The sequence below is a fragment of the Trematomus bernacchii genome, unplaced genomic scaffold (genome assembly GCF_902827165.1).
Source record: "Trematomus bernacchii unplaced genomic scaffold, fTreBer1.1, whole genome shotgun sequence".
Classification (NCBI taxonomy): Eukaryota; Metazoa; Chordata; class Actinopteri; order Perciformes; family Nototheniidae; genus Trematomus; species Trematomus bernacchii.
Window position 1 is genome coordinate 3,317,656 of NW_022987593.1, and position 10,149 is coordinate 3,327,804.

General features: G+C 41.7%; 1 protein-coding gene across 1 annotated transcript in view; it reads left to right on the forward strand.

Annotated features, from left to right (window-relative positions):
- LOC117482250 (myosin-9-like) overlaps positions 1–9,842 on the forward strand; it is a 28,190-nt gene extending 18,348 nt beyond the window's left edge. Inside the window, exons 25-43 of the mRNA XM_034130302.1 lie at positions 346–483; positions 610–733; positions 1,046–1,217; positions 1,387–1,599; positions 1,783–1,927; positions 2,019–2,225; positions 2,340–2,444; positions 3,112–3,264; positions 3,379–3,627; positions 3,882–4,094; positions 4,327–4,539; positions 4,680–4,841; positions 5,074–5,202; positions 6,142–6,230; positions 6,353–6,476; positions 7,168–7,376; positions 7,658–7,766; positions 8,234–8,406; positions 8,816–9,842. Of these exons, the coding sequence (XP_033986193.1) occupies positions 346–483; positions 610–733; positions 1,046–1,217; positions 1,387–1,599; positions 1,783–1,927; positions 2,019–2,225; positions 2,340–2,444; positions 3,112–3,264; positions 3,379–3,627; positions 3,882–4,094; positions 4,327–4,539; positions 4,680–4,841; positions 5,074–5,202; positions 6,142–6,230; positions 6,353–6,476; positions 7,168–7,376; positions 7,658–7,766; positions 8,234–8,406; positions 8,816–8,924 (3,036 nt within the window). The 3' untranslated portion in view covers positions 8,925–9,842. The remainder of the gene's footprint in view (positions 1–345; positions 484–609; positions 734–1,045; positions 1,218–1,386; positions 1,600–1,782; positions 1,928–2,018; positions 2,226–2,339; positions 2,445–3,111; positions 3,265–3,378; positions 3,628–3,881; positions 4,095–4,326; positions 4,540–4,679; positions 4,842–5,073; positions 5,203–6,141; positions 6,231–6,352; positions 6,477–7,167; positions 7,377–7,657; positions 7,767–8,233; positions 8,407–8,815) is intronic.
- The last annotated feature ends 307 nt before the right edge of the window (positions 9,843–10,149 follow it).

The following is a 10,149-nucleotide window of genomic DNA, read 5'->3' on the forward strand; positions in this document are numbered from 1 at the left end:
GTAATTAAGAAAACAAATCATGAAATAACATGCAAAAACAGAAGAAAAAAAGATGAGAAAAGTTTAAGGTTTTATTTGTTGTTGTTGGTTCTCTTTTGTTTACTACAGGTCCCAGAATAGTCAGGGCATTAAATCAAACCATTGTCACTTTAATTAAAAAGGCAGGCACATATCTAAATATCACAAAACATTAATCAGTAGCTAAATCACCATTGTGTGACTTTATTCAAACGAAACTCTTCAAGATTATTATGTATATCATACGGGTTACAGAATGTTAGATGTGATCAAATAACTGTATTGTTTTAGGATGAACATTGCTAATTGTTTGTGTTGTTCTTTCAGGACCTGGAGCAGCAGCTGGACGAGGAGGAAGCAGCGAGACAGAAGCTCCAGATGGAGAAGGTCACCACAGACGCTAAGCTGAAGAAGCTGGATGAGGAGATCATGGTGCTGGACGACCAGAACAACAAGCTCAACAAGGTCTCCTATAACGAGTCAACTTCACACAGTTTGATTCATATACAGTCCAGCCGTGCAGTGACGCTGTTTGTAGGAAAAATGCAATGTAAATAGAACGAAACCATGACATGCTCTTTTAAACCTCAGGAGAAGAAAAATATGGAGGAAAGAATCTCTGAGTTCACCACCAACTTGACTGAAGAGGAGGAGAAGTCCAAGAGCCTTCAGAAACTCAAGAATAAACATGAAGCCATGATCACAGATTTGGAGGGCAAGTATTTGTCTTTTCATGTGGGTTTCATAATGGTTTTAACTAAGCTAAAAAAGTGAAGATGCAGCCTAGCGAACCTACATGCAGCTAATGTATATCCTTAATCAAGAAGTGGCTTTGTTGCTCACTTATCTGTTTCGGTGATGTGAAAGATCGAGCCTGATAACAGATGTTTCACTCAAAAAAACACAAAAATATACAAACAAATTACCTTCTGTCCTTTTTTATCTCTACACTTGTACCTGTTGAATGTTTTTTTGTTGTCCTTATTAGATAATAATTTTTTTTTTTTTCCTGTCTTCTCACACACAGATCGTCTAAGAAAGGAGGAGAAATCCCGTCAGGAGTTGGATAAGAACCGCCGTAAACTTGAGGGAGACTCCACCGATCTCAACGACCAGATCGCAGACCTGCAGGCTCAGCTCGCTGAACTCCGAGCTCAGTTTGCCAAGAAGGAGGAGGAACTCCTTGCTGCTCTTTCCAGGTTTTTAGAATAATAACTATTAAGCAACAAAAAAAGACTGTGATGACTTGCCTTTTGCCATAGTCTGCTTCAAATCATCAGTTTTAGATACACTCACCGGGAATTATCTTGAAAGTGAAAACAAACACACGTATGTTGATCTAATTTCTCCTCTTTATCTCACCTTCAGGATCGAGGAGGAGGCTGCAGCCAAGAACTCGGCCCAGAAGAAGATCCGGGAGCTGGAGGCTCAGATTTCGGAGCTGCAGGAGGATCTGGAGCTGGAGAGGCAGGCGCGCTCCAAGGCGGAGAAACACCGCAGGGACCTGGGAGAGGAGCTGGAGGCGCTGAAGACCGAGCTGGAGGACACGTTGGACTCCACCGCAGCACAGCAGGAGCTCAGGTGAGAGTCAAGCTGCTGAAGACTTGTAGCCATAAGGGTTTTGTCTTGAAGCATTTGATTGAAGCATTAATGTGGGAGGTTTTTTAATGGCAAAATGATGTGCAAATATGTTTACATTTGATTTGTATCGCCTTTGTTCTCCTCCTATGTCTTGTTTGTTTATTCCTCATTTGGTGTCTGCAGGTCCAAGCGTGAGACAGAGGTCTCCCATCTGAAGAAGAATCTGGAGGAAGAGGCCAAGATCCACGAGCAGCAGATGGCTGACATGAGACAGAAACACAACCAGGCATTTGACGAGATCAATGAACAGCTGGAGCAGGCCAAGAGGGTAAGGAAGAGGGTGGTCAGAAGAGAATGATCCTCAATGACAAACATCTGAATAACACCACTAACATGCGTCTTGTGTGCCGCTCCTGCAGAACAAGGTGTCGGTGGAGAAAGCCAAGCAGGCCCTGGAGAGCGAGTGGAACGAGTTGCAGATCGAGATGCAGACTCTGACTACAGGGAAGGGAGACTCTGAACACCGTCGCAAGAAAGCTGAAACCCAGGTTCAAGAACTGCAGCTCAAATTCGGAGAAAGTGAGCGACATAGGCAGGAGGCGTCAGACAACACCGTCAAGCTGCAGGTACAGTGAGGACTTCTGGATAAGGACGACAGTTTGGGAAACAATTTGATGATGTGAGGATGGGCTTTTTATATTGTGTCTAAAATAAATGTTCTTTCTATCTTTTTTGTTTAGTCGGAGCTAGACAATGTGAACAACCTCCTGAGTGTTGCAGAGGGCAAGAACATGAAATCCAGCAAAGACTTTTCTTCTACCGAGTCTCAGCTGCAGGATACACAGGTACACACATTAATGCCTACATGTTTATTTGATGTCTTACTAAAGTCTACTGGTGTCTCTCTTCCAAGCTCAAATAAAACTGAAAAAAAAATATATATATTTTTTAAGCAAAAATGTAAATAAATTCACAATCTTGTCCCACATTAGGATTTGCTGCTTTTTTATTATTTAAAATGTTATAAATTGAATCTCTTTGGGTTTTATTGACCAAACAATCATTGGAAAATACCATCTGCAAGGTTATCTAATAACAACAATTATCACTTGTTGCAGCCCTTACACTATAGATAACTTTTTATTTTGTATCAAATAATTATAACATTATCACATGTTTTTAAATGCAGTGTGACACACACCTTGCACTGATATCAATATCCCCAGTGTCCATATATTATTTTATATTTATTTAGAAAAAATGATCACTTTTGAATGTTTTATTCACTGTGACTGAAAGTCATCCAGTGATCCAGTTCCTGCACCTTCACAGTGACCGAGGGACTGTTTGTCATGCTGCAGGTTTTCAGCATGACCGTTGATTGTGTGCAAATTAATCAAGATGTTAAAAGGAGAAAAGGAAACATTACACAAGTTTAAGACTAAGCTAAAAGTTCAAAGTTTTTATAGAATTTGTTGTCCTGATGTTTTTTTGTCCTTCTCTTTCCTGCAGGAGTTGCTCCAGGAGGAGACCCGTCAGAAGCTCTCCCTCTCCACCCGCCTGAGGCAGATGGAGGACGAGCAGAACAACCTGAGGGAGATGCTGGAGGAGGAGGAAGAGAGCAAGAAGAACGTGGAGAAGCAGGTCGTCTCTCTGCAGACCCAGGTCGGTGCTCTGTCCTCTGTCCTTATCATTAATCAGGGTTTTTTTAGTATAACTTGAACTCATTTCATTCTTGTCCTTCTAATTCCCCCCCTTTTTTGTTTTCTGTTTCCTCAGATGGCAGACCTGAAGAAGAAGCTGGACCAGGAGGTCTCCACCCTGGAGGGGGCAGAGGAGGGTCGCAAGCGAGTCCAGAGGGAGTTGGACAGCTTGACGCAGCAGCTGGAGGAGAAGAGCGCGGCCTACGACAAACTGGACAAGACAAAGACGCGTCTGCAGCAGGAGCTTGACGACATGATCGTAGACCAGGACCACCTGAGGCAGATCGTCTCCAACCTCGAGAAGAAGCAAAAGAAGTTTGACCAGGTATCATGTCAACAGTGTATTTTGTTGTATTTAATTGATTCACTAAAAACTGCTTATTTTATGGACTATTTAAGGAGAACCACATTTTAAACTGCACTTTGCTTTTTTATGCAACCAAACCGTAACAAAGAAAAGAAACAAAGACTCTCAAATACAGAAATGTGGCTGCTGTGAATGAACAAATATTGATTTCAAAAATGTTTTCAGTGTGAAGCTGACCCCAAACTGCCTCTCCTGCTTTCTCCTTTCCCTAGATGCTGGCCGAAGAGAAAACCATTTCTACTCAGTATGCAGAGGAGCGGGACAAGGCTGAGGCCGAGGCCAGGGAGAAGGAAACACGAGCGCTGACTCTGGCCCTCGAGTTGGAGACCATGTCAAGCCTTAAAGACGACATGGAACGCACCAGTAAGCTGCTCAAAGCCGAGATGGAAGACTTGGTATCCTCAAAGGACGATGTCGGCAAGAGTGTAAGACAAAACATGGGAATCTCTTGGTGCATAGAGAGTTGGACTGGGTTAGATCCAGCATTGGTTTTACTATAAATATCAACAACAGAAAAAGTTACTTTACATTTGATTCAAGCATTTAAGATGGCATCATTGATCCTAGGAGATTAAATAAGAGTAAATTGTTGCTTATAAATGTCACCCCTCCTCAGTAACTTGCCGATGTATGAAAATGCAACCTCTTTGTCCGCAGGTGCATGAGCTGGAGAGGTCAAAGCGTGCCACGGAGCAGCAGCTGGAGGAGATGAAAACTCAGCTGGAGGAGCTGGAGGACGAGCTGCAGGCCACAGAGGACGCCAAGCTGCGTCTGGAGGTCAACATGCAGGCCATGAAGGCCCAGTTTGACCGAGACCTGACGGCCAGAGACGAGCAGGGAGAGGAGAGGAGGAAACAGCTGGTCAAACAGGTACAGAACACAAACCCTAAACTGACTTTTCTACACAAAAGCTTTGTTTTGTTGTATTCTACAATTGTGCAAACAGTTAATTTCTAGACAATGCTGAATTATAGTTTGACTGAGCAACCTTTTATTTTCCTCTCCCTCAGGTGCGTGAGATGGAAGTCGAGCTGGAGGATGAACGTAAGCAGCGCTCTCTGGCCCTCTCGTCCAAGAAGAAGCTGGAGCTGGACCTGGGAGAGCTCGAAATCCAGATCGATGCTGCCAACAAAGGCCGTGATGAGGCCCTCAAACAGCTGAAGAAACTCCAGGTAAAAAAAGCACTTCATGCTGCACTGGCCAACTGTGTTTTCTGCAAACCCACAACATGAGATTATCAATTATTAAATAAAGAGAACTGTATCTGATCATAAATGTACAAATTGGTTCTGTAAGCACCTGTCTCTTTAGACGTGAGTCTTGGTTTTGCACACACTGATGGAAATACCCTCCCCATGCTGGATGTCTAACTGCAGCACTGCTCTCTGTGTGTCTGATCTCCAGGCCCTGATGAAAGATCAGATGAGAGAGCTGGAAGAGCTGCGTCTGTCTAGAGACGAGGCTGTCAACGAATCCAAGGAGACGGAGAGGAAGCTCAAGGCCATGGAGGCCGAAGCCCTGCACTTCCAGGAGGTATGACAGTCATAGTGCAAAACAAACGTAACATTTTGACACCTGTCCTGATGAGTTAAAATAACCTGGTGTAGAATTTATTTTGACCAGATAACAAAGATGAGGTATACGACATCAAATAATATAGTAAATATGGTAAAATAAAACAAATCTAATAAACCGTATGTGCCACTTTCAAATGGGCAGTAGTTGTTTATTTGATGTCAATCAAGGGGCGTCTGAGAACTTGATCTTGCACTGTCATCAAAAGAAGCTTCTATTTGCTCCTGATGAATACAAATGATCTTGGAATAAATGGAATTGCTGCAAAAAGGGAAGGTTAAAGGTGGGGTAGGTAAGTTTGAGAAACCGGCTCGAGATACACTTTTTGTTATATTCCATGGAATGCTCTTAACATCCCGATAGCAATGAATATCTTAAGTGCTTTGACAAAAAATCCATTAATAATACTGTACCGTAATACTGTAAAAAGCACGACCAATCATCTGAGCCGGCCCGGCTAAAATAACTGGATGGCCTACCTGCCTGTCAGCCTTCCATCGGGGCACAAACTTATCTTGTGCCCTCATTGGTCATGTGCGCGTTCGTGTGTGTTGGAGGAGGGGCTCTGTAAGGAAGTGGCAGATTTTTTCCGGCTGTGTATTTTCAAATTCTAGCGATCTCGATCTGGTTTCTCCAAAATTACCTACCCCACCTTTAATGAGGAATTTTTGTGGCACAAGGCACATAATACTTGCATCATGATAATGGTATGTAAAAGCACATTGGAAGGCTGGCTCTGTTCAGTTGATGGCACTCGGTAGAATTAATTTGTTTTAGCAGGTTTTTTTTAAGATATAATTTCATTTCATTGGGATTTCTCCTGGTTATGGCCCCAACAGCCTCTGCAGTATCAGCCTTTGAAGTACTTCATATGTTTGTGTCTTCTGCATGCTCCAGGATCTTGCCACCGCTGAGAGACTCAAGAGACAGATTCAGAACGAGAGGGACGAGCTCCAGGAAGAGATGAGCAGCAGCAACACAAAGAAGTATGAACCAAAAGACGTTGTTGTAGTATATAAAAGTATATGCATCCACATTTCACAGCATCCAAAGAAATCCACAAGTTTGCCTCTAACTGTTGCTCCTCTTCCTCCCTCGTTGTTTGCAGTTCTCTTCTGGCAGACGAGAAGAGGAGGCTGGACGCTCGTATCACGCAGCTGGAGGAGGAACTGGAGGAGGAGCAGCTCAACACCGAGATGGTCAACGATCGTTGGAAGAGATCCGCACTGCAGGTACGGACACACTGCATCTCACATATGTTGATCATTGCAAACTTAACTTTTTGCTACTTAGTGTTCGGCAGAAGAGACAGGATGTGTTTCACGTTATCAGGTTATTGTGTTATTAATGAAATGTCAATAAATCTTTATTTGGGGACAGAATTTGTTGGAAAAATTATTAAGGGTTTCCTCTGTGTAAAGAGATTCTGAAAGTTTCATGAAAAAGACTCGCTCACTTTTTGTCCTGATCCATTTATATAAAAACCTGTCTGAAAATGAGCTGATCAGATTTTGGCCACTTTATGATGTCATAACGATTTTTTGGCTTGTGTAACCATTAGCCAATCACCAGCCAAGGTAACACCCCCCCCACCTTATCACCTGCATCTCCTCCTAGAGCACCATTGTGTTATTTTTAACCAAATATCTCTCAGAGGGGCGTGGGGAGTGGCTCCTTATTTTCATCTGAAGTAACAGACAGAGAATCAGCACTTTTGAAACAGGGCTGAAACATAGGGGTTTATAAGATACTACAATGGGTGATCTGTTTGGTATTTGGAGCCAAACACTTCAGAGACATGTTCTGTATATATCTGAGATCTATAATTAATTGATGAAAAACAGTATAACAGGGGACCTTTTAAAAAGACACTTAGGGATGACTGATGTTTGACAAAGCCTCTCACTGTGTTTCTGCCCTCAGACCGAGCAGCTGACCACAGAGCTGGGTGCAGAGCGCAGCGGCTCCCAACGGCTGGAGGGGGCTCGCTCCCAGCTCGACCGCCAGAACAAGGAGCTGAAACTGAAGCTGCAGGAGCTCGAAGGAACCATCAAGTCCAAGTATAAATCCTCCATCACCACCCTGGAGGCCAAGATGGGTCAGCTGGAAGAACAGCTGGACATCGAGTCAAAGTGAGTGTAGACAGTTTGAAATGCCATTAGAAAATGCTTTGACTGACAAAAATGAAAATCCAGAATTTGTATTTCTTTGTGTCATGACCGCTCTATTTCTGATTTACCTCCTTGATGGTAGCTGTACATTTTTGACAATACATTTCCTCCGGAGATGCTCAAATGTTCAGTAACTGTGTCTGTGTATTCCTGATTCAGTACAGACGGATATATAGTGAGTTCATAAATAAAGCTCCTAACCGTGTACTGATCCCTCATTGCATTTGCTTTTATTCTTTCAGGGAGCGCCAGCAGGCCTCCAGGCTGGTCAGGCGGACGGAGAAGAAGCTGAAAGAGACGATGATGCAGGTTGAAGACGAGAGGCGCAACACGGAGACATTCAAAGAGCAGGTAAACTTCATCACTACTCTGCTTATTACTTTTGATTTCCAGCCTATTAAAGCGAGCAGAGAGATGTCTTTGATATCAGAGAACACACAAAACATTATGTTTTACTTAAAGCATTGACCACTAAGATTAACTTAAAGTATTTTTATAATGCATGTGATTTATAAAATTATATAATAATTATAAAACTAATGTTATGTGTTTTAAAAGTATAATTCACCATGACCCTTGCAAAAGAAAGTTGATCAGTTATCAGCTTTTATGAAATACTACAATACTTAACCTCTTATGGGTCATTGAGAATGCTTTATAATGTGTTATTATTGTTTGTACAAGTGCTTCTAACCCTGATTATACAGCGCTGTAAGTGCTAAAAAGTCTTGTGTAGTTTGATCTGGAATTGCTGATCTGCTTTTGGCACTTGTTCCACTGTTGCTGCTCCCCACACTAAGTGAACCCTCTCTCTTCAGGCGGACAAGACGAACACCCGGATGCGTCAGCTGAAGCGCCAGCTGGAGGAGGCTGAGGAGGAGGTGACGCGGGCCAACGCTTACCGTAGGAAACTGCAGAGGGAGCTGGATGATGCCACAGAGTCAGCAGACAGTACGAACCGTGAAGTCAGCAACCTGAAGAGCAAGCTCAGGTAGTTACCTCAATGTGTCCAACTCCACTAACTTAACACCAGTTAAAAAGTCAAGGAACCCAAGTGATGTATAGCAGGTTTCTCTGCTTGGTTATTAAGACTGCAAATGGAAAGCCTGCATTGCGTACTCTGCATGATTAAAATAATATTTTGGGCAGGAAAATCTGTTGAAGAATACGCTTTTATTAAGTTTCTGAAAAGTTTGTTCTACAGTTTTTCTTTAGTACTACTGCATATTTATAACAAAAATTGCCTTTTTATCGATTTATCCATTTTTGGGATTTGCTTACACACTAATTTTCATTATTTAATATATCAATGAATACTGTATGCTTCATCCATTTCACCTGTGTACTATGTTTGTGCTGCACCTGCAAGTTTTTCAACCATTATTTCTTTGTTTTTAAAGACGTGGGGAAGTTCCTTTCAATATCCGGCGTACCATGAATCGCACGGGGCTGGACAGCGATGATGATGTGGACCTGAAGGCTGATGTAGTTGAGCCTGCTGCTGAGTAAACAGAAGAAAGCAGAGAGGGAATTAATATAATGACCCAGTCAACATGCAGATATAGTGAAAAATTGCCATAAAGTAAGACTTTTTCTGAGAGGATTTAGCCTTGAATTCCCCTTGACATTCATCTTGTAGCCTTAATGTTGTTTTCCATATAACTCATTTATATTTGGCCAAATAATCATATTCATCTCAGTGAATTATTTGTGTTTTTAAAGGCTTTACACATACCTTCCTGGTCTATTTTTCTACTTAATGGGTATACTATGATAAAATATTGCGCTTGTAACAAGCCATTGCAGTTTTATTTGTGCTAGAGGTTTATGTGCTGTCACTGAACAATTTTTGGGAAAAAACACTGGACATTTTCTGCTTGTTTTGCACACAACATGGGTCTTTTGGGAGTTTGGATGCAGTTACTAAGTGTAGTTCACATTTGCTAGTGTCAGTTTATCTACACTGTATGCTTTTCCTCTCACTGTGTCATCTTTTTATGATATTACCTCAACCACTTTTGTACAATGCCAACTCGGACTAAACGGACATAAAAAAGGAAATTGTTCAGTTCTTCACAGGTGGTGTATTCAAAATGCAGAAATGTTGGTGAAAATGTTGTCACAAATTGTGTACCATCATTTAAGTTAACTTGGTTGATGTTTCACTGGTTTTATATCTCATTCATTGTTGGTGGTGGGTCATCATGTAGTAGCACTCACTGTACTATGTTTTTCTTTCCGCTATGCTTTGCACAGTAGAGGGGGTTTCTATAAGCACATCAGCCTCTGAATAATGCATATTTTAGATTAGGTACGATACCCTTACATTGTATTAACAAACGGATAACATTTCATATTGATGCCGATATTTTAAGGCTAATCTCTTTATCTAACGCCTTAAATGCAATAAATTGATAAATCATCAAATGTGTTTGTCTTGTCTCTTCTGTGAGTTAAAACAATTTAAGTTGTTGACTGAAAGGATAGGTCTTTATGTTTTTCTAAGCTGTTTTAAAACAACACTTTCAAACGTATACATTATCATTCATCTTGTCTAATAGCTGTGTGAAGAGCCCTGCCGGAAGCAAATCTTATTATAAGTGATTGGGGACAGCAATATTGTGAAGTAGGTCTCTTTAGTAAGGAATAACATATTTTGGTTTGTAAAGTTATTTTCAAAGCAAATAATTGTCCAAATGGGGAACAACCCGTACTGACTAAAAGACACACAGAC